This window comes from Geospiza fortis, unplaced genomic scaffold (genome assembly GCF_000277835.1).
Source record: "Geospiza fortis unplaced genomic scaffold, GeoFor_1.0 scaffold592, whole genome shotgun sequence".
Taxonomy (NCBI): Eukaryota; Metazoa; Chordata; class Aves; order Passeriformes; family Thraupidae; genus Geospiza; species Geospiza fortis.
The window spans coordinates 13,720-37,150 of NW_005054609.1; the positions used below are offsets into that span (position 1 = coordinate 13,720).

The 23,431-nt window shown below is 40.7% G+C and overlaps 3 protein-coding genes across 5 annotated transcripts in view; 1 reads left to right on the forward strand and 2 right to left on the reverse strand.

Annotated features, from left to right (window-relative positions):
• The first annotated feature begins 238 nt into the window (after window positions 1-238).
• Window positions 239-23,431, forward strand: LIMS2 (LIM zinc finger domain containing 2). 3 transcript variants are annotated; one of them, XM_031064609.1, is made up of 10 exons: window positions 239-398; window positions 1,279-1,345; window positions 1,642-1,762; window positions 10,594-10,743; window positions 11,573-11,723; window positions 12,772-12,864; window positions 13,744-13,792; window positions 13,979-14,054; window positions 14,863-15,019; window positions 22,929-23,431. In XM_031064609.1, the coding sequence occupies exons 1-9, from the start codon at window positions 243-245 to the stop codon at window positions 15,008-15,010; spliced, it is 1,011 nt and encodes a 336-aa protein (XP_030920469.1). In that variant the 5' UTR covers window positions 239-242; the 3' UTR covers window positions 15,011-15,019; window positions 22,929-23,431. The 3 variants fall into 3 exon arrangements, with proteins under 3 accessions (XP_030920469.1, XP_030920467.1, XP_030920468.1); XM_031064607.1 differs by lacking the exon at window positions 22,929-23,431 and adding an exon at window positions 15,036-18,726 and having other exon boundaries at window positions 14,863-14,984; XM_031064608.1 differs by lacking the exon at window positions 22,929-23,431 and having other exon boundaries at window positions 14,863-18,726.
• On the reverse strand, window positions 2,211-8,967 carry GPR17 (G protein-coupled receptor 17). The gene is made up of 2 exons (XM_005430208.2): window positions 8,569-8,967; window positions 2,211-4,606 (listed from the first exon to the last, which is right to left on the reverse strand). The coding sequence occupies exon 2, from the start codon at window positions 4,572-4,574 to the stop codon at window positions 3,543-3,545; it is 1,032 nt and encodes a 343-aa protein (XP_005430265.1). The 5' UTR covers window positions 4,575-4,606; window positions 8,569-8,967; the 3' UTR covers window positions 2,211-3,542.
• The window catches only part of MYO7B (myosin VIIB), a 51,100-nt gene continuing 48,203 nt past the window's right edge, over window positions 20,535-23,431 (reverse strand). The window contains exons 48-51 of the mRNA XM_005430210.2: window positions 23,006-23,122; window positions 22,273-22,356; window positions 21,439-21,558; window positions 20,535-20,618 (exon numbers count right to left, since the gene is read on the reverse strand). Coding sequence (XP_005430267.1) covers window positions 20,535-20,618; window positions 21,439-21,558; window positions 22,273-22,356; window positions 23,006-23,122 — 405 coding nt within the window. The remainder of the gene's footprint in view (window positions 20,619-21,438; window positions 21,559-22,272; window positions 22,357-23,005; window positions 23,123-23,431) is intronic.

The window sequence follows — 23,431 nt, forward strand, 5'->3', positions numbered from 1 at the left end:
TATTTGCTATGAGCTATTAGCAGGATGATGTAATGGGGTGAAACTTCGGTGAAGTAGCCGAAAGTGTGCAATAGGTACATCTGTTTACTTGACCTCATCTGCCACGTATGAGGTGTCAGAACCTTATTTCTGACTGATGTCAGTGACTCATTGATCTTTTTGTTTTTCATTTAAAAGGGAGTTTAAAGCAGCTGGGATGTTGTGTTGGTAAATGTTCTTGCTCTTGCCTTTATTGCAGTAACATGTCTGACGCTCTGGCGAACGCCGTGTGCGAGCGCTGCCAGGCGCGGTTCGACCCTGCCGAGAGGATTGTGAACAGCAATGGGGAGCTGTACCACGAGAGCTGCTTTGTCTGTGCCCAGTGCTTCCGGCAGTTCCCTGAGGGGCTCTTCTATGAGGTGAGTTCTCAGGCTGCTTGGAAGAGAAGAGAAATAGCTCTGGTAAAATCAAGGAATTCTCAGCTTTCTTGTGTGTTTAATTTCTTAGCCCTGAATATTTGTCGCCATTTTTTTGAGGAGCTTCCAACTTCATTTCCCTTTTTTTCTTCTCACAAATTCCTTTGGTAACAGCAAAAGTTGCTCTTTGGGTAAGACACATTTCAAAAAGAAAATAAAAAGTGTTTTGTTAATCATCACAGCATCATAAAATGGTTTGGGTTGGAAGGAACCTTACAAATCATCACACAGGGCCACTTTCCACTGGACCAGGTTGCTCAAAGCACTGTCCAACCTGGCCTTAATATTTTATTAGACAAAAGTGATTTTTTGTCTTTATTTTTAGGCATATTGTATAAAACTGTTCCACTTGGGCAACTGTAATAAGTGAACCCATTTAAAAACTTGGTTGAGTTTTTTTGCAGAATATGCACAAGCACATATTTTGAATAACACATTGGTTTAAACTTGCTGTATTTTATTTTGACATGAGTTTTAGCCTCGTGTAGGAGGAACAGTAGTTCTGAACTAAACTAAAGCAAAAATGAAATGAAAGACAACTATAATAAAAGGATTGGGGTATTCTTCAGGATTTTTACCATATTGTAGCAGCATTGCTATTAATTTAGCTGTGCAAAATCACCATGAGGCTGAAGCCATATCTGGGTATTTCTTTAACAAGAACCTTTAGGATTTGAAAAACAAGTGTATAGGGGGTTAGTACTGGAAAATGTGACTGACCTTGACTAAATGGTCATATCAATGGAAAATCATGCTGCACTGTCAAGATGTAAAAGTAGTTCAGTTATTCATGAGGGCTCCTTCTCTCTTGTTTTGTTTGCAGTTTGAAGGTAGGAAGTACTGTGAGCATGACTTCCAGATGCTGTTTGCTCCTTGCTGCGGGGAATGTGGTAAGAAGTGGCAAATATCAACACCAGGGCTTAACAACTGCAGGGCTGTGCAAACCTTGCAGCATTGCTGGGACGTCCAGTCCCTTGGGCTGGGGTTGTTGGGGTTGTTTTAAGGAGTCAGGAGCTCTGGGTGAGAACAAAGCATGATACCAGCAATGATTTTGGGTTATTCGGTTGTGGGAATAATTTGGGTTTTTTTCAAAATTAGACTGTAATAGTAATTATGAAATTAAAGTGGAAGGACAGTAGATTTTGATAACTGTTTTCTGCATGCATCTCATGGTTTCCTTTTGCAGGTGAGTTCATTACTGGGCGTGTTATCAAGGCAATGAACAACAACTGGCACCCAGAATGCTTCCGCTGTGAGCTCTGCGATGTAACCCTTGCTGACCTGGGGTTTGTGAAGAATGCTGGCAGGTAAGAGGGAGCAGGAGGTCAGAAAGTTTTATCAGTGTGTTATTGATACAGCTGGGAGATGCTGAGGGTGGTCAGTTAGTTTTACACTGAGAAGGGAAGCTTGAAAAGGTACAGAAGAAACTTTAGGAATAACTTGTTAGGTGAGAAGTTCTTAATCCAATGAAACACATTCTTGTTTCCAACAAGAAACTCAAATTTTAGTGGCTAGTGAATGTGTTCTGGAAAAGAAAGGAATTTCAGGCAGAAGGCTGCATAATAAGTGAGAAAAAGGGATTATGTGATCTCAGGCAGGCTGTTCATTAAGTAAGCTGCTGAGCAGGAAATCAAGATGTAGCAAAAGGCCAAAAGAACAACACAACGATTACCGCAAAGTCTTTTCAGCCTGTGATTCCACTGGTCTTCAGAAGTCATTTATTTTAAATGCAGAAATACAAAATGAATCCTAGAGGTCAATTAATGCATTTAATTCAGAAATAAGAAATAAAAACACAAAAGAGAGCTTATACAAAAGCATTCCATTATAAGAAAATAAAACAGTCCAGCAGTTAGCAGTGTTGCACTATTCAGAGTTAATTTTAGGCTTTTATATGTTATGAGCAAAGCCTAGTAGTTTCCTAGAGTTTATATTTTCACTAACTAAATGGTGAAGGAAGGAAGAAAAGGTCATATACTTGTTTCTGTCCAGCAGGGAGTCTTTTCAATACCCTCTTATTTTTCATACTGCATGCAACCTCTGTGCCTTAGTTTTTTGAGCTGGGCGTAACTGATTTTCTTTTGGCATCTCATCTTGCTAGAATGGGCTGTTGGAATAGCACTTAGGGTGTTTTGGGGAAGCAGTCAGGATAAAAGCAGTTCAAGCAAGATAAAGTATGTTTGATTTTGTAATTCGTGGATCAAATCTCAAATGGTAAGGAACTTGTTCCCAAAGCATAGCAGAGAGATAGGTGTGTGTATCTATGTAACAATATATTTTACCTGCCACATGATTTCCTATAATATTTATATCCATAGCATTGGAGCAATCTGTTAGTAAATATTATTGGAAGCTCATGTGTTCTTTTTTTCCCTTTTCATTGTAGCAGGCATATTTTGCTGGATGCAATTTGTATCAGTGAGAATAACAATAATCCCTACTTATCCATAGTGAAGGAATTGTCTTGCTAGATAAGTCACAAAAAAGAACTGTAAACCATCTTAAAGCTAGGAATCTCTTCTGTCTTAATTCCTGTCCAGGCTGGGTTTATTGCTTCATTCTGATTTTTTTTTCTTGTCACCATTTAGTACCAATTTTCTCTCTATTACATATAAACACTTTGAATTCAGCAACTTGATCAAGATGTGCAAATGTGGAGGTTTTTTCATCCAGCAGGTCTCAGGAGTGGATCTCTACTGCTGGTACAATGTGAAATTTTAAATAAGGCTGTATGCATTGCACAGAGGAAGCACTGAGTGCTTTGGGAATTAAGTTCTTTGAAAAAAAAAATACATGGGTCCATTTCCCTCATTGTCCCCTTCCCTATTCCTAAGTGCTCACCCCTCAGTTTCAGTTCTTGGAGACCAGAACTGTCCTTCTGTTTGCAGTTTCAGCAACGCTAACGCATATGTTCTCTATGGTCAAGGGGTTCTTGTTAATGACAGCCCCATAAAAACAACAGAACTTCCCTTCTCAGGATGGGTTTGACTCTGGTTGGACTGTCTTGCTGCATATTTGTGCTCTCAGCTGATTTTGGTGGAAGAGAGTGTTCTTAAGATGAAGTACTGACACTGACAAGAGTCATGTTCACAGTTCAGATTTAGCACTTAGTGAGCTCTCATTTGTCTTACCCTCATATGTTTGAGGCAACATTATGGTCTTTTTAATACAAAACAGATTGCACAAAGCCTCACGGAATTTCTCAGCCACAAAAAAATACATGATGGGGTCGAAGGCGCCGTTGAGGCTGGTGAGGCAGGAGGTGATGCGGTTGCTGAGGGCCAGCAGACGCTGCGTTTCACAGGAGGCTCTGCTCCCGTTGTAATGGAGAATATAAATGAAGCGGTTGACGTGGTAAGGTACAAAGCAAATTAGAAAAATCATCAGGACCATAATGATCATTTTGACAGCTTTTTCCTTCAGGTGCTTCTCAACTCTGTTCCCACTCTTCAGGCTCTGGATGATGAGTAGGTAGCAGGTCACAGTAGTCACGAAGGGGAAGGTGAATGCCACTGCTAAGGACACGAGGGCATGGCGTGAGGCCTTTTCTCTGTAGAGCTGCAGGCAGACAGTTGTGTTTTTCATCTGGACAGTCTGCACACTGAGCAGCAGAGGTGCCATTGCCACCCCAACGATGACCCACAGAAAGACACACGTCATGTGGGCATAGCGGGACCTGCGGAGCTTGATGGACTTCACCGGGTGCACGATGGCCAGGAAACGGTCAACGCTGATGCACATCAGGAAGTAAATACTGGCATACATGTTGAGGTAAAAAAGGAAACCAGTGAGTCTACAGGGGATCTCACCAAATGGCCAGTGGTTACCAGAAAAATGGTACACCAGCCGGGTGGGGAGTACCAGCACAAAGAACAGGTCAGCCACAGCAAGATGCATCAGGAAAATGTTGGCAGGCGTGCCTGACTTCTGGTCCCGGATGAAAAGCCAAAGAGCCAGGGCATTGCCAGCAAAAGCCAGGATGAAGTCCAGAAAGTAGAAAGTGGCAAAAATCATGTTCTCAAGATGTGTCTCTTTGCCACATTGCTCTGATGTTTCCAAACTGAAATTTGATTGATTTGAGCAGTTGAAGAGCAGGCTTGAAGCTGCAGGCCCGTTCATTTTTTCCCCACAGTTCTGAAGAAGTAAAAGCCCTAAATGTGAAAGAATTAAGACATTATATTACAGAAGAGCCTGGATTTGTGAAAAACAAAACAAACAAACAAAAAAGACAGACTGAAAAACCCATGCATGAAAGTCAGTAGTGTCTCCTGTTTGCTAGCATCAGTGTTTGGTATGACAGGTCAGTCTGAATTTAAGCGTTACACTAGAATTCTGAATACTCTCTACTCAGCTGGGTTTACCAGAGCAGTAATTCCCATGGAAGGAACCCAATGAAGAGCTGGCTAGCTGGTGATGAGCTTGTCTCCAGCCCGTGCTGAGATCAGTTGTGTAACTGAGTAGTGAGATGCTTGTGTGTCTGGTTAAGAGGAGTAGGAGTGTGTTCTGTATATCTAACTAGAAAGCACTTTCCATGTTTCAGTGTGAAAGCCTGATTCAGGACTTTGGAGTTCCTGATGAGTCAGCTTTTCTGAGCACAGGTATCTGTTGTAAGGTGAACTAGCTTCGAATATCTGTCTTGTTTTTAAAAAAGACAGGTCAAATACTGCTGTTATTTAAAAAATCCGCAGGGTTTCTGAAAGCCTTTCAGCATTATTTTAGTTTAAAGTCATGTGTTTAAGGCAAATGCACTTAGTTCCAATATAGAAGGAAACTTTTCAGATGGGTAGCAACACCTTTTGCCACTGAATTGACTCAGGGAAGATTTTAAATAATGCACATGCTGCAGTGTCATCCTTCCCTGCAGTTTTTATCTTCCACCACAGCTTTCTCTTTTCCCCCTTCAAAAGCCTGAGCTCCACTGTAGTTTATCTAGGGCTGTTTCCACCTAGAAGCTTTGCAAAACTGGTCTTAGCTTTGTCAGTCTCTGTTTGCAATGTCCTGAACAGCATCAACAAGAAGTGTGATAGGATTTTCTGAGCACCTACCCATGGCTTTTTGTACATTGCTTGTGTGTGGGTGTAGGTGGTAGGGAAATGCAGGTGTTCTGAAATTCCAGCATTGTCTCTGTTACTTGGATTCCTCAGAAGTGTTACAGTCTGTGCAGCAGTACCTCCACTTTGCTCACCCTTGCTGACTGACCATTCCTCCATTGTATTCAATACATCTTTAAATACATCCATTATGCACACAGCTCCCCAACAGAACTCATCGTTCAGATGCGCAAAAATATTGGGATCATAGAGAACTGAAATGGGATTAAGGACAGACAAATATATTGGAAAATGTAAGAAAATTCCAAGGTAATTAATATCTTCAGTTTGGCTGCTGTTAATTTCAGGTGAACAGAAAAGTGGAATAACTGGAAACAAATGTGCTGGATTACTTCTGTTTGGTTCACAGTTGAAGAGACAAAGTCAACAGCAAGGAGACTGGATGAAATTTAGCAATTTGAAGTTCTTCCTATGGCCACAGAAGGCCCTTCTTACTTCATGCATTGCCTGGATACTCTTCTGGATTTGAGTATTTATAACAAGTTGCTATCTTGCCATTACTTGCAATTGCATGTGCAAGGAAGAATGTACAACCCTTTTTGTTCTTATCTGTAAAAATACTTGTTAAATTTTGCTTTTACATACAAAAGGAAAATGCCCCTTTTTTTTTTTTACGAAGGTTACAAGTTTACTGATGAGACCACAATTTTTTGTTTATATTATTCATTTGTCCCTTACAAAGTAAAACCTGCAAGTATTCTTGAACCCAAGAGTTTAAAGTTTGTATGGGATAGTAACATTGACTCACATACTTGTCCTCTCTGAATGGAATTATGTTTAAATCTGTATTTTTCTGTTGCATACCAAAAGAGAAACAGTGAGACCATGCCTTTTTACTGGCTGTTAATTTATTATGGTGCTTATCACCTCATGTTCTAGCTATTAACTCTTTTTTTTCATGTCAGGCCTGTTCCTTAATTATGCTTTTCATCTGCAAAAAGTGTAAATCAGGTGATCTTTGTGTACACACCTGCTGGGGATAGTCTTATGGCTAAACATTGTTCTGTCCATGGTTGTGACACCTGAGTGAGCAGTAAACGCTGGCTTGGAGCAGCTGGGAAAGCAGAAGCCAGGGTTGTCTGATGGAACAGACTGGGATAACTCTTGTCTTACTGATAGTGCTTTAAATCAATTCCCAAAGTGAAGGTGTAAGCAGACTTTTCCCTGTTTACAAGCTGATTATTAGGGGTTTAACAGCATGATACACTGAACCAATTAATTTGAATTCCTTTCCTAAGGCAGATCTTGGAAATTCAGATTCAGCTGCGTGTCAGTGCCAGCCTTAGAATAGGCAGGACTTCAAAGTTGAGAGTTTTGTCCTCACTGATGGCAGCATTGAGTCTGCTATGGATTTCTATACAGATGTGCTTTCAGTGCAAAATGCTGTGGGTTGGAGTAGAAAGGAGAATGTCAGAGCTATCTGGAAGCCCAGTATGTCAGTGTCAGGAAGAGAGAGGCTTAGAGCTAATGATAAAATTGGAATAGATTCAGTCTTTGCAAATGATAGCCTTCATAGGAGAGCTGCTGTTACCTAATTTACTTTTTAGAGCAAGGTGAAGTGACATGTTTTTCATTTTCTGGTTAGAAGTTATAGAAAAAGGAAGCGGTCCTCTTTCTAATTTTGCTTATGTTTTAAGTTAAAAGAACATTTTTATTACAGCTTTAATGGTTTTTTTGTAATTCTAGTTAATAGATGAAAATAGTGGTGTAGCACTTGAGTAGGTTGAGAAAAAAGCCAACATGTCACTAGAATTAATTGTTTGGCTTATTTTTAGACTTTACATGTTTTCAGCAAAATTCTACAGCTTTAGAAAAGTAATAATTCTCTGACAGTGTGTTCTCTAGAAGGTGTTGAAAAGCCCTTTGCAGTTATTTGCAATTCCACTCCTATTCTCTTTGGGTTTATCCTGTAGATCTAAAATAAATATGTTCAGGTTTTTTTTATTTTTACAAACAAATCACTGGGATTCCTATAGTCTGTATAAATGCTAAGAGCAAACTAGAAACCTTCACAAATGACCTATAATGTGTAGTCTGTGTTAAGCTGTATGGTGCAAGAGGCTTTCATTCCACAGACAGAAAACTCCTTTAGGAGTCTGGCTCATTATCCAGTAATTTCTGCTTGGACTGCACTCTTGATGTTGTGTGAATATTTAGTGATTTACGTACTGCTGAACAGAGGACTTTTCTGGAATGAGCCATTATCCCAGGCCTCCCAGAGCTGAGCTGAAATGGGGGTGTCACTGCTCATTTGAAATACATGCATGCACACTGACCATATTTCATGCCCTGTTTCTCTTCTGCTCAGAAACAAGCAAAAGAACAATCCACAAGGCTGTCAGTGTGGACATAATGCAATCACTCTTTCAGCAGATGCTCTGTCTGTCATTAATGAAAGAACTAGCAGGGGAAATCTTTAGCTCATTGAACACAGTTACCTGGCTGGTTTGGAGCTTTTGTAGGTTAGGGTTTGTGGTAGGTATCAGAAATTCCTGTTCTTACTCTCAGCTAGAGCAGTTTCTGGTGTGATTATACTGGTTTGTGTGTTCTTATGATTATGACTTTAGTGTCTTGTCAAATGAGTGTCTCCTATCTTTCACTCAAAGTACTCTTCATTAGAAATAGTCATTTTCTGACTGAAGTTATTCTCCTGATAATCACTCTCTGCTGAGCCTGTATTTCAGCTGAAATACTTGGTTATTGTGAGCATCAAAGCAGTGTCAGAGAGCACTAGACATACCATACAACTGGCACAAATGGATATACATTAGGTACAAAAGTTTGAAAGCCTTTTTTGTTTTGAAGGAGTGACATAAAGGGAAGGAAATTATTCTTTGAAGTTCAGAAAATGCTACCTATTCTTAGATTCAGACATTTCCATTATATTCATCCACCTCAATATGTGTTCTGCTCCTCATTGGCACCAGCTAAAACTAATGCCATTAGGAGTGCTCCTAAAAAAAAACTCCTAAAGCTCCTAGTAACAAAAGTTGATCTCTTACCTCTTTACAATGCCGTCCTGTGGGTGAAGTATAGGGTCCTTTTGGGAAATATCTCAACGAGCTCCTTCTGATGACAGCAAATTAGAAACAGCAGAGCAAACAAGATGATTCCAAGAGAGTGCAAAGTTGCAGAGTTGCTGAGTGCAGAGAGGGGAGCCCCTCTATATAGTGTCCTCCTTGCTCTGATAGCACATTATCAGCTCAGTCACACAAGAGCAGGGGAGAGGACACCCCAGCACTGAGGAGCTGTCTTCATCCCAGCTGAGCTCTTGGCACTGGGGCTGCTGGTATAGATATGAGTATCCTGCATGAATATGCCAGTGTTCATGGTGCTTACTGAAGGCTGCTACTGAACCTCCAGCCCTAAACACAGAATCCTTGGAGTCCCCTGATTATTTTAGGAGGGTGGAGAGATGCATTGTTTGGGGGAAATCTAGTATTAACAGACACAACAGGACACTTCAGAATGGGATAATTCCATAATGGTGGGAAGGGGGAGGGGGAGAGGGTTAGTGAGAGGGGAGGCTGCTATGGTAACAGCTTAGCCTGTCCAGCACTTCCCTTTGCTTCCAAAAGAGAGGGTCTGTGGGAGGGCACAGGGTTTGTGAGTGGGGTGGGGGTTGATAATGGTTTATCAGTGCAAATGGCTGAAGGCATCTCTTTCAGCTGAATGAGAGGGGTCTCTTTCAGGACTCTTGCTTCGGGGTCCCCATGTCCAGCCCTGTATAATTACTCTGCATTTGACAGTGCTGAGTAAAATTGATGCCTTTATGCTGAGATGAGCACAGCTGTGTGTTTCCTTATAATGGGGTGCTGTCTGCTTTTTCTGGACTCCGTCTGGGCGGACAGTGCTTCCAGCCCTGGGCAGAGACACTTGCTGACAGAAGGACTCAGATTTGGAGAGAATAATAATGATACTTAGCACTTAGACAGGCACCTGCCAGCTGAGAGTCATAAATGTTTGAGGCCTCACAACAACATGTGTTGTATTCTTGTCCTCATTTCACAGATCTAAGGGTAAATAATTCGTCAGGGCAGAATTTTGGAAGGGGCCCTGTGAAGAACCTGCTACTTAATCCATAAATCTGCCCTTTCCATTTGAACTTTTTCTTTTGTCTGATGTGTTTTGAGAATGACCTGTAAATCTCAGTGAGTGTTTGACATAGTGATACAGTGAAAGGAATGAAGCAGACTTGTTAGTTTTGGGACAAAGAAACCCACAGAAGTCATTCTCTGTCATTTTTCTTTTATCATAAATTCTTCCCAGCCCACAGTGTTGCAGCTAGAGGGGTAGGTAATAGGCAACAGCTTCTCCTCAGAGCTCCTAAGTATTGGGACAAAACTGGTGGCTTCCATCAGCCTTCACAAGTTTTTTTATGCCTTTGCCTGAGCTTTTCTACCATAAATTTGGGTTATCTGCCTGTTTAGAAGTGTACTTGTAATGTGTTCAAGAACATGTGCTAGGAATACAGCTGCTTTTACCACATAAAATTGCATGGTTCTTAATTTTCTTTGACTTAGGAGTAAAAGGAATTTGTAGGCAACAAGAGGTCTCTTGTTTTTCCTAGATATTGAAGACTAAGGAATCCAGCCATGGTAAAAGGCATTCAAGCAATGCACTTTGGTTTGACACATTTTATTCTCTCTCCTTGACTCCCTCACAGTGCTGTAATGCCTCTGTTATAGTTGGATCCATTAGTTATAGATAGGAGGGTGTTGCCACCTTTCCTTGCCCAGCTATCAGAAAAGATCTGGAGGGTTGGAAAGGATCCCTGGAAGAATGACTGGGTGATACCTCTGATGGCACATAAATCAGTGAATGTTGGAGTAGTCTTCTGAGGAAATACAACTGTGTGACTGCTTTATGCTCATTCTTCTCTGTGCAATTGGTATGAAACTAAAATTATGTTTATTCTGACCTCAGAAGACAGTTCTGTTACATAAAGGACTTCCCACAGTATGTATTATACGTTGTTTTAGGAGAAAGTTTTTTAATATTTTCCTTCCTTTACTTTGTTCAACCAGGCACCTGTGCAGGCCATGCCACAACCGTGAAAAAGCCAAGGGACTGGGCAAGTATATCTGTCAGAAGTGCCACTTGATAATTGATGAGCAGCCTCTGATGTTTAGGAATGATTCCTACCATCCAGATCACTTCAACTGCACCCACTGTGGGTATGTTGTCATACTGTAAACTGACAAAAAAGGAGAGAGACAAACAGTTGAGTCAGCAGTGCAGGTCTAAACTTTGCTGCCTTCACATTGTTATTGTTGAGCAAATAGAAGTTGTGTGAGGAGAAACTGAAATAAGTTTGGGAAAACTACAGGAATTTTAATTTTATTTTGCCACTCTATATTCTCTTATTCTAACATGGTTTGTAATGAAAGTGAAAAGAGTTCATTGGCATGAATTTACCTGAAAGGCTGTGTGCAGATTACCATAGTAGAGTTTTCCAAAAATAGGAGTTACCAGGCTGTCCAAAATAGTTTCACTTTGAATTCCTGGATTTAAAAAAAAAAAAAAAAAGGCTTGATGAGCTGTGTCAGTCTTGTGTCCCTGTCCATTGCCACGCTGATAGCTGTCTGACCTGAATTACTTACAATGAAGGCATTTTAACTGGGCACAGTGCTGCTCCAGAATGGATAACAGTGCAAGTAAATGTCTCACTGCTGAGCACTGCTAGGATGGCTCTTGCACCTGAGCTGTCCCATTCAGAGATACCTCAAGTTTGAGCATGACACTGTGAGTGTCCATGTAGGTGCACCTTGTGTGTCGGTGAGAGTATCCAGCTGCAGACATGATGGTCTACATACCTTCTTGTCTGGCAAACCAAGAAAGCAATTTTAGAAAGATGAGTTGACAATGACTCTATTTCACTAGTTAAAATGACTGTATTGGTAGTGTGAACATTGCCTAAGTTAACTCTCAGGTATAGTGTTGCAGCAATTCCTCATGGGCGCTGCAGAGTTTCCCTCAGTGCCCTGAGCTGGGTTTGTGTTGCAGGAAGGAGCTGACAGCCGAGGCACGGGAGCTGAAGGGGGAGCTCTACTGCCTGCCCTGCCATGACAAGATGGGCATCCCCATCTGCGGCGCCTGCCGCAGGCCCATCGAGGGCCGCGTGGTCAACGCTCTGGGCAAGCAGTGGCACGTCGAGGTGAGCCCTTCTGAACCTGAAACTGCCTTCAGCAGCTCGTCTGGAACAGGGCTGGTGCTGCTGGGAAGCTGTAGACATGCAAGTGGTCTGTAATATATGGATTCAGACTAAACTCAATTGCTTATGCTTGGGATTGTCTTCACCTTTTGTGAGTGGATGAGTTACAGCAGGGCCATCAGGGTTCCTAAGAAAGTTGTTTTCACAGCTGTAATAACCTTAAATTTAAAATCTGTAACAATCCCTGCAGAATAAGGCTCACTGAAAAGCATTTACTTACTAATAAATGTACATATTTTGTATGATGTACTCAGATATATCCTCTCCAATTCGAGTTACCAGGCACATAACAGCATTGGAATTTTTTACTGAAAGCTGAGCAATTCTTCCTTTTTAAGCCTTTTCAGTTCATTGTTTCTATAACTTTCAACTGAGTCATCACAACTTGCTCTGAATTTTTAGTCATCTTTGTTTCAGTCATTTATGCCTCCTAGGGCTTGACCTGAGAGACATGCTGCTGGTCATTTGAGGTGTATTCATACAAACTGTGTTTATGTTCCTGCTTCTCTTCCCTGAAACAAGCAAGATAATAGTCCACAAGTCTATCAGGATAGACACAAGATGATTGCCCTTCCAGCAGACCTTCCACCTATCCTTAATACAACTCTTAATCACTATAAATAGACTAAATATTTCCTTTTTTTTTCCTTCCATAAAGATCTTTCCTGTCTGTGCTTCATCAAAACATTGAGATAACAGCTTTAAAATCAAAGAGATTTAGATTAGAGACTGGGAAGGAATTCCTCCCTGTAAGGCCCTGAGGCCCTAGCACAGGCTGCCCAGAGAAGCTGTGGCTGCCCCATCTCTGAAAGTGTCCAAGGTCAGCTCAGAATCAGATGAGCCTTAAGGTCCCTTCCAACCCAAACTGTTCTGTGATCAAGTGTCATGTATTGAGCTAGGATTTATTGCCATGTTTTTCCCTGGTGATGGGAAAGTTGTTTTGCCTGCCATGAAATGTTGGGTTGTTGTTTTTTTTTTTTTCATTTTACAGCATTTTGTTTGTGCCAAGTGTGAGAAGCCGTTCTTGGGGCACCGACACTATGAAAAAAAAGGGCTGGCCTATTGTGAGACTCATTATAATCAGGTAAATTCAGCCATCTGTGATGTAGGTACTTGTTGTGTCTGGCAAATGCTTTTTCATGTTTTGTATATGTAAAGCTATGCAGATTTTGCATAATCTGAGTTTGTAGATGCAATGGAATATTAAGAAACTAGTCAGATTTAACAGAAAAATAATAGTTTTTCTTGGCAGAAAAGTGATGCTGAAAACAGAATAGAAATGTCCTGGGGACACTGATTTTAATTTGACAGAAAATCACTGACCTTGGGTTGAGATTAAAATCCCTGTGATTTTACTTCTAATGTATTTCTGTGGACTTCTTTGATAATTACTTCTTTCTGTGGGCACGAGGCAATTGTTGTGTCGTCTAAAACATAGAAAAGTAGATTAATTAAAAAATAAAAAACCAGAAAAACCAATCAAACCCTGTTTTTTTGGTGTGATTCGACTGAACAATGTTTTGGTTTGGTATTTTCTTCTGTCAGATCAATAACTCTCTCATAAGAGGTAAGTGTTGCTGTTCTGACAGTGGCTGTATTTTAGCAATAGTTCTATTTTGGGGTTTGTAGTTGAGCACCAGGAGATGTTTGTCTACACTAAGCATCTTACTCTGCCCATCCTTTCTTCTCCACAGGACTTTAAGATCCTCTAACAGTGCTAGAGTGTGAGGCATCAACAAAAAAGGTTTTGTAGTGTTTAGTGGTATGAGATCCAAAGGAACATAGGCTATTTGGCAAGTGTATGAGAAGTTATTCAGAAGATTTAAATTGGTATATTTGGGACCACTGCTGTATCTGGGAATTCTTTGATTATTAGTATTTAATGTTCACACCAGCTGTGTGATTTGGGGACCATGAGCACTCAGCAACATGAGTTTGTATTCTTATTTCTTTTTCTGTGCAGCTCTTTGGAGATGTCTGCTACAACTGCAGCCACGTGATAGAAGGAGATGGTAAGATTTGTTCTCTCCTTGTTTTGGGTTGCTGTCCTTGTTTCATTTGTTAGTGCAGCTGTTGCAGTCCCACAGTTGCAAGACAACAGTGTTTGTTTTCACATCTGGCCTCATTTGAATTTGGATATAAATATGAATTCAAACAATCCATCAGTTTCCTCTTAGTTGGTGCTTTTACTTTTGCAGTGGTATCAGCTCTTAACAAGGCCTGGTGTGTGAATTGCTTCTCTTGCTCCACCTGCAACGTCAAGCTCACACTGAAGTAAGTCAGTGTTTGTATTTTGGACCACATGAGTGAAACATTTGCCCCTAATGCAGGGTATCAGCCTGGAGGAGCTGTGAGCCTCTGCCTCTCTGAAGGCCAATATACCTTTTCTCTGTGGGAACAGGTGCTTAAAATTCCACTGATTTCAGCACTCAAAGGGAGCTGACACTTGACATCCTCTCTGATCTATTTTCTTTCATTAATCTGCTCTGTAAGGAGGTTGGGTAATAGGGGAGCTTTTTCAGCAGTACAGAGGGAGGACTCTAAACTTTGAGGAACTGCCTGTCCTGAACAACCTGCAGCCTCCATGTCTCCTTAACTGTGGTTGCTCCCCTCAATAACAATGTTTGCTATTGCATAGATTATTTTGAAAGAAATATTTACCTCCAATATATATAGAAGAGGGACAGAAAAAAAAGCAGTCCTACATTTTTCCTTTCTCAGGTTCAAACCCTTATCCTACTCTGCTGGGTTGGCTCCACTGGCCATATGAAGGGGCTCCAGTTCATCCCAAAGGGGACCTCTGAAGTGACACTTGTATTCTACAGTAACAAAATTATTATTCTAGACTGCTGCATGTAAATATATAGCAAAATCTTGCTCCTCATTTCCCTAGCAATACTAAGGACCTCAGTTTACTGATAAGAACCCAATCTCTACACTTGCATCACCAGATGAGAAAATGAGTTGTTTTATAAATGGAATAGAGCACTTGCAACAACACTGATGTAGATGCATGGAGATTTTAATTAGTGAAGCATATTGTTTGCAAATACCATTTTAATAACTGTTCTTTGTGTTAAAGGAATAAATTTGTGGAGTTTGACATGAAGCCTGTGTGCAAGAAATGCTATGAGAAATTCCCTCTGGAGCTGAAGAAACGTCTGAAGAAGTTGTCAGAGCTGGCATCCAAGAAGATCCATCCTAAAGCTTTAGATTTAAACTCTGCTTAAAGCAAACAGGTCTGTCAGTCTCCTGACTGCACTCTTAACAAAAGCTGCTGCTCACTGCAGCTGTTGATTACAGAAGCAATTACTAAGAGGTGGAACCAAAGATAAGCAGTACCTTCCCCTGCTTCTGGTGATGTCTCTTGCATCTAGACTGTCCCTTTTCCCAAGCAATTGTCTGTTAACACTGGCAGGAAGAGCAATATGAGTTCTGCTTGAGCAGTGCACAGGCTGATTATTAATTTGCTACTAACATTGCATTTTGCCTTTGTGGAGCTATATGCAGTCTTTCCTTCCTCAGTTGAACTGTACTACTCTTTGCACTCCTCTAGTCCAAGGAATTTGGAAAAAGTAGTTAAATGTAGGGCTGGAAGAAATGTCAGATTTGCTCTTTCTCCATCAGAATATCAGAGTTTTTCTTCTTACTCTGGGTGAAGCAATTTTTAAGTTTTTTAATATACAGGCAAATAGTCTGAAAGCTGTCATTCTTTACTACATGTGAAAAGTTCTGGTCTTCAGATTACTACATGGAATATATGGGTGCCCTATCCCATATCCAGTCCTTCTGGTTCATAGATTTACTGGCTAAGCCCAGGAACCAGTAGCTATGGCATCTGCACTGCCCACTTAGGCCCATGTTAAGGCAGCTAAGAAGTTTCTTTTGCTGCTTCTGTGCTCAGTACTACAGAGATTTCAGCTGTCAAGGCCTTGTGAGCCTCTTCAGAATAACTGGGCTCTCCTTAAGGAGAAGGTGGCTATGGGAAACTAAACATTTTATTAGAACTGACACTAATTCTCTCTGTTCTCTACTACTACATGGCTGGTAGAGCTTCTGCTGGGCAGCACAAAGCATGTCCTGTCCATTGGCATGGCTGATATTTATTGAGGCAGTGTGGCTGGAGCATTGGTTACTCTTCTGCATAAGGAAATTGAATAAATAATATAGTACCAATTTAAGCACTTCAGTTTTGCCATTCTCACTTTATTTGCCAACCAAGTATATGCTTGTTGGTCATGCTTCAGAAAGTCCAATTACATGAAGGTGTTTCTAATGTTTAGTTTGTAGCAAATGTCTTATGCAGAAAAAAAACATTTTTCTTACAATTTTTACCCAAATAAGAGTCCCGTTCATCTTTCTTTTTGAGACATGAGTTTACTTAAGGAGGGGATCTCAGACATGATGCTAGCATCTCAAGGATATAATCCTCCTCTGTAATTTTGCCTGTCACTAGTGAGGTTTCGCTGGTCCTACTATCTTTGCTACCAGAACCCAAGGTGCTGAGAAATTTACTGGTTTTGGATATTCTCAATACTTCTTTAGAGGTGAGCCATAAGCAGTGCTGTTCCTGAGCCCACCTGCACAATGTAAGATCCCAGTGAGCTTCTGAGTCCCCCAGAGGTGACCCCCATACTTCCTTGTGCTGAACTAAGCTGAGCAGCCTGAAAATCCCTGTCCATGAACAGTTGGGAGACGGTGCCTGCTCCTTTGCAAGGCTGACAAGCACTGGAGGACTACTGTCCTTTGCATGATTTAAATCCTCCCAAAAGTGGCTGGTTTAGTTAGTCACATGAACACAGCAGTTGTGCCTAGACAACACCCTGCAGCCACAGATTAATTACATAGCAAAAAAAAGGAAGTTAAAGCTTACCCACTTCTTGTATGTGTTAGCAGCAGTTGGACTGGGGCAATAGTCTACCTTAGAATTGTGTTACCATGCTTGCTGGATCAATACCCATGGAACTGCATCAGGGATACCAAAGCAGCGGTAGGAAATCCTGAATAACTGATCAGAATCCCATATGAGACCATCTCTTAGAGCTTCACTGCCTTTGGTAACTCAGTTTTCCTCAGCTGCTCTGCTTTTTGTTGCTGTAATTTACCATAATCTTTTAACTGGGTTATGCTGTATCCACTCTCGCAATGCTGAGGGGATAGGTCTAATTTTAGCAGTAAACTCTTTCATCTTCTCCTGACCAGTTTGCACTGTAGATTCCAGTAACAGTAGCTGCTTGTGTCACTGCTTTAGGAGAGCACGTGGTTATTCACTGTTCTCTCATCAGCCTTAAAATGGTCTTAGTTAAGGGCACAAAGAACAGCATGTATTTTGGTGCAGTAGTGTGGCCCTGCAAAGACCCTCATTTACAATCAAACCTGTTGTTTGGCATTTTGTCACAGCATAAAACACTTGAATTCTGACCTAGGTGCAGCTCAGTATGTTATGCAGATTCTTCTCAGCATAAAACATTCCAGTCTGTTCCTGTAATCTCAGTCACAGGCCCTGTGTAATGCTGAATCTGAGCAGCTGTGTACTCCCAGCCTCCTGGGAAGTGGTGGAGGAACACACAGCCACACATTCCTGGTAAATATGGAAGCACTAAGTAACTAGCAGCCAATAGGGAATATTCTTTCAGCAGCCACTCACATTCAACAATGGAAAATGCACGTATGTGAATGGCATTACTTCTGTGCTGAAGTTTTAATGTGTGCTTTCACCTTGTCTCGTGTTAGAGATTGGGCAGACCTAGAAAGCTTCAGAGTTCTAAGGAGAGTTGATATCATTCTCTTTGATAAGCTGTTCAGTTCTCTAGGATTTGGAATATGTCCTTATCTTCAGGACGTTTTGCAAAATTAGTTATGAACAAAGTAATTATGATCCCTGATCTCTATACTAATGGAAGGTGATATTCTCTTAAATTATTAATTTTTCACAATAATTTTTCTTATACTTCTGGTGCCAATAGCCTGCAATTTGCAGAGTTAAAGTAGTTTGTTACCAGTACATCTTTTTGGTGAGAGTGGAGTTGAAGGAGTAGGAGAAATAACTCTAAATGGCTTTAAAAAATGCATCTTCCTCTACTTCTGTCAGTCTACTTTTTTAAAACCAAGTAGAATATAGTGCAAACTCATAAGTTCTCCTTAGTGCGTTGGTAGGCTGACAGGTTGGATTTTGTTTTCTTTTTAATTAATATAGATGAGGTGTCAGCTGCATGCTTTTTTCCATTGCTGTAAATAGACCTGCTGGCCAAATTCTTCCTAAGCATCACATCACTGGAGAGTAGAGATTTATATGAAGGTTGAGCTTGGCTCAGAAATCTACACTTAATAGAAGATGTCTCAGAATATACATTTATATTTATACCTAATTCATATTTATACCTAATTAAAATCACTAACACTCACTGAGTACACTTGAAAATGATTTTGCTTTTAGAAAGCATGGTGTGTGAAGCTTGTTTTCATGGGTATGCTAATCACTTGCACTGTTTCTTTATGGCTCTAATCCTCTCTCTAGATTTGTGTCCTGGTGTTTTTACAGCAGTCTGTGCAGTGCTGGCAAACACTGGTCAGCCTTTTGTAGAGAGTTCCTGATGTGGCATGGCTGGGACTAGATGATATGACTGGCACTCTTTCAGGAGTGATTGGTTGGGGAAGGAATAGATTGCAGGCAAGCATGTAATACACATGGTTCTACTAGCCTGTAAAGCACTGTTAAGTGCTGAGGGTATTAGACTGAGAAAAGAATTAGCAGCTCCCTGCCTTGGTTCAGGCCTTGATGGGTTCTGCACTGTGTAGAGCTCTCACTTTATCACACATTGTTTGAGCTGTCTAACCAAAGCACATGATTGTAGATTGAAATGCTGTAATACTGTGCCTTTGTATGTTCTTGTATTAAAGTTAACTGTAATACATTTAAAATCTTTACACAAAAAAAGAAAAAAAATTGTACAGTGTACAGTTAATGCCATATTTTCAGTGCTTAGCCAGAGCCTGTTACCCACTCTGGGAGTGCTGAAACCTGGGGCACTGTTGTGGTGAATTCATGTTTTGGACCTGTGCTGCTTCTGTGGTGATGTGTTGGTTGATGAGGATGTGCAGAAAGGGGTATCATCCTTCTCATGGCTGTGTTGTACAAATTGTGTTGTGTAGGTAGTGAGCAGATGGGATACTATCATAATTTACAGGATATAGTGGATATTTGGTTGATTTAGGTTACATGGAGCTGGAGCAAACATTCACTTGGTTAAAAAAAAGACAGTGTGGTTGATTTTCTGCAATCTTTTATTTAAAAACCAGAAATGATACAGTTTGGCTGCAAGATTTCTTTTTGTAGTGGTGAACTGTTGAACGTTTCTCACTTATAGCTAGTTAGTTAGATCAGACACTGGGTGACAAAACCACTCTGGGTAATTACACTCCAGCATTTCCATTGCCAGCAATGGACATTACAGCAGGAGCATCTAACTGCTTGCAAAAATATCAGCTATTCTGACAAGTGTGGCACTCATTTAGATGCACAAAGAGAGTGGGCTCTTCCCTGCCACCATATACAAAACTCTCACCAGCATTTGAATTTTGCACACACATGTCTGAGGGAACAGGAGAACCATTGTGCATCCATTGGCAAAGTTGAGAGATCAGGCAGAGCTGCTTTTCCAGCACTGCCAGATTGTGTCTCAAGGAACTTGGTGTAAATGCTTTAAGACATGTTCATGTTTCACTGGGAGCAAGGGAGGAGTACTTGATCTGAGGGGGAAGCAGCTAAGCTTGCTCCCACCATAGTCTGTATCTGCTTTACACACTCAGACCACACTCTGGTTCCTGTGGCACCAAAGCTCTTGGGGATGAACAAGTGCTGAATCAAATTTTACCACTCAAGCTGTCTGCTAAACAGGAAGCAGAAGAGATCAGGACAAATTAAAGCTATTATTCTTGTCTCGTGAGGGAATGTCTGCATAACTCCAAACAGAACATTCTTGTGGAGCAGAAAAGTCTCTTTTCAACAGAGCTCTGTTCGACTGAGTTCTTCAGTTCTGATTTGCACTGAATAGCTCATCTATATCTTGAAATAGGAGCAACTAAATGTGATGGACCCAAACCCCAGACTCATTTCAGAGCTTACTAGAAACTGTACAGTAGAAAGTGGTTGTTAGTTTCCAAGAGCATTATAACATGTGGAAGAAAGAAGACTATTTAATTTAAGCAAGGCTGTGGTAAGTCAGGGGACAACATCTTACTTTTCAAACTGTCCAGTTATCTACTACTAAAGGGCATTTCTTCACTCTTAGAATTGCCAGTTGGAGGGAAAAAAATTACATTACCTTTGTTTGCAAAGACTCTTGGAGTTTGTGCATTTGGTAAGAGCATATACAATAAGGGACATTTTCTTTCCAAAAGGAAGACAGCTCTTCATGTGTGTCTGTCTGTGAATGGAGGAGATTCAGGCTATTGGAAGGGGTTCTCACAGGGTTTCCCCACTCACATAGAGCATCAAAGTCCATCTAAACTTTCTCTAAATCCACTATCTGAATGGAATTCTCATACTACATCTAAGACAGAAGTGTTAGAGATATTTGAAAGCACATGCTCACTTGAGCTTCTCTTGTAGTAGTATTTCAGCAACTCAGTTCATTCAATGTGTGTTCAGAAGATCAATCAACAAGATTAATATTTTTACAATGGCATTTCTTCTGTGATATGAAGTTACAGGTAGTTTGGCACAAGTACAGGTCATGGGCTCTATTTCCACTCTCAGGCTGGGAGGTTCTTCTGCTTGTTTACAGCATTCATGAGCAGGCGTACGTAGGATGTTAACAGGTCATCCATTTTGTAACCCTGTCAGGGAAGAAAATGTCTTAAATCTCTCAGGGAGCTCCAGAAGCAAAAATAACTATAATTTCCTCCCTTGTTTATCATCTTCTCAGGTTCTTCCTTACATGGACATCTTTTCTTTCAATATCTGTCACTGGTTTAGTTATAATTTATCCATTCCTTCCTTGCTTTTCATAGATTTCAAAAACTTTATAGACCATAGCTCTGCTGTCTCCTTGGTATTCACTCTGTAGCTTGACTTGTACTTAAGAGTCTTACATTTAAGAATCTAAGCTTTTCTGTCACAGTAGTTAGCCTTTAAATGTTTTTGTTACCTTTACAAACCTACCTTTAAATATTAATACAGTGATGCTTCTCTGAGACTGTGAATAGTATGAAACCAATTGTTACAAAGGTGGTACCACTCCCTGGAAAATATGAAGTCTTACAAGGCTGGCATTACTACATAACTGGAGACAGACATGCAAGACAAAAAGCTCCTTATGTAGCTTTGCAGTCCTAACTTCTCAAATGGATAGAATTTTGATGTATGGGAAGAATTTGGGAAATTACTATTTTTCCTTGTGTCCTGTTTCATGCATCTTTGCATCAGATAGCATTATATATGAACTGAACCAGGTCTAAATGGCAGCTTTATTGACATAGCAGTGAATGCTTTTGGTATTTATGATATAATTGGTATAGTTATCGTACACACGGTACAATTATTTTGGTATAATGTTGCACTGGTATTTATCTGTTTTCACACCATCTTTTGTAGCAATCAGGGTTGAAAGGAAAAATTAGGATTGTGTTGTGTCTTAGTTGGCAAAACTCTTCTTACCAGAGATGTCTCACATAAGAGCCGGTTTCCTCGTACCAGGTTCCCTATGGTCATGTGGAAATATGTGCTCCCGCTGCTCCAGTTGGAGATCTTATTGAAGGGGTAGACTACTAAAATATCCTGTAAGGGGAAACAAAGTGATCTATACAACATTTCTCAAATGAAAACAGGCTGTTACATAAGAAAACCTCTTGAGCCAGAGAATTCTTGTTCTTTCCCACTTCATTTATAAAAATATTGGATCAAGGTAGTTCTTGAATCCAGGTTAGTGGTATATTGTATTTTCACCAAAGAGGTAAATCCTAATGACACTAATGAGACTTCCTTTCATTATATATTGATCTTTGCCTTAGCACACTGCCATTAGATTTACAATAATTCAAACGTAACTTTAAATTTGTTTGGTTATTGAAACCAAATAGTGATACTCCCTTTTCCTGAGACCTTGGTAAGACCAGACTGTTGGGGTTAGACTGCAGCTAAACATGGCCATTCAGCCTGATCTCTTAGACAGCTGGGGCTTCCTGCAAAGCATTTTTCTGAAGCAGGTTCCTGGGTGCACTGCCCATCCATCTTCCTGATCTTACCACCTTGCCAGGTCTATGATGATTCCCATGTGTTTTTTCAGAGATGCTCTATCCTATTCCTTTCCAGAGTAGAAACTGCAAAGAAGTGATTTGAGGCAGTAACATTTTCTTCAGTTTCACACAGAAAAAATGAATAGAGAGCCTCTATCCTTTCCTACCATTCCTGGGCAAGGTCCTATCAGTGTCCCTAAATTATCAGGGTCTGTTCAGTCCTTCCTTAGATGGACCTGTGAGAAGCAGCTGTTACCTTTGTCTTCTGGTGTATCAGTGACACTCCTTGCTTGTTGATTGCAATCAGTACAATCTCTGGGAAATTGGGCTCTGAGGCTTGCTGCAAATGAGTAACACAGCCAGGTAAGCAGAAAATTGAGAAATTATCTGTATCAGGGGCCTAGTGACCTGTACCAGTGTCCAGTGCTTCTTGTTCTCTTTCCCAAATGAATACTGAAACATTTTGGCCAAATATATTGATGACTTGAGCAAATGCTACATGACAGCAGAATCAGGTCCATTATTTACTATGCTGTCTGTTAACAGGTTTAATGGTTGATTGAAAACCATTTAAGACCCTATGAGGAGAAATTAAAGGTAACACATGGGAAGTTATTCTTGGGTGATACCCACTCTAGAATGAGAGGATTAGTACCATTCTGTTCTGAGGGAAGTCACCAAAGAGATAAGATTTGGTAGCATTTTCTTGTGGAGAGCAATGACAGGACAATTTAGCCCCCTACAGCTACTACACAATTGTAGTAGAGGTGTTATAACAAGAGCAACAACATTGCTAGTAAACAACAAGCATAGTTTAGAATGGATAAAGAATCAATCTCCCAATTTGGAAGGAACTGACTTTTCCTCTATAGATTACAGGAATTCAGCTTTATAATGTATTTTTACTTTCAGATATGGAATTACAGTCAGTCTGTATCCCTTGGCACTGATCTACTACCAAATCTACTCAGACAGGCCTTCAAACCTACCTTCACCTCAAAAAAGGCTGATCCAAACGTTGGCCACCGGTGTATCATTTTCAAGAAAGCAATCTTGGCCTCATCCACAGTTTTTCCTTCGTGTTTACTGTATGCTGCAATAATGCTCTGTTTAGGAGAAGAGGATACAAAGCCAGCTGAGTTGGAGACAGGCAGGTTTCCAAGGCCTAGCCTTAGCACTAAAGACAGCATCAGATCATCACTACAATCAGGCTTTATGCCCCAGCAGCAGAAAACTGAAAATGAAGACAGCTCCTATGCCATGGGGCAAGGTGAAGCCAGAACCCTCCAGTGTTCTGTATTCCTCTGCTGGGTGAAGGAAGCCCAGCAGCCTGTGGAAATGGACTACAGGGCAAAGGGGCAAAGTGAGATGAAACTCAGAGTGCTAGTGTTCAACACCCACAGACACAATTTACA

Bases quoted from the DNA above. Each gene is read 5' to 3' on its own strand.
- LIMS2 (XM_031064607.1), top strand. From the start codon at position 243: ATGTCTGACGCTCTGGCGAACGCCGTGTGCGAGCGCTGCCAGGCGCGG. The intron at 12,865-13,743 runs GTAAATTCAGCC...TTTTCTGTGCAG, and splicing joins GTGAGACTCATTATAATCAG to CTCTTTGGAGATGTCTGCTA. The intron at 14,985-15,035 runs AAGCTTTAGATT...GTCAGTCTCCTG, and splicing joins ATCCAAGAAGATCCATCCTA to ACTGCACTCTTAACAAAAGC.
- GPR17 (XM_005430208.2), bottom strand. From the start codon at position 4,574: ATGAACGGGCCTGCAGCTTCAAGCCTGCTCTTCAACTGCTCAAATCAA.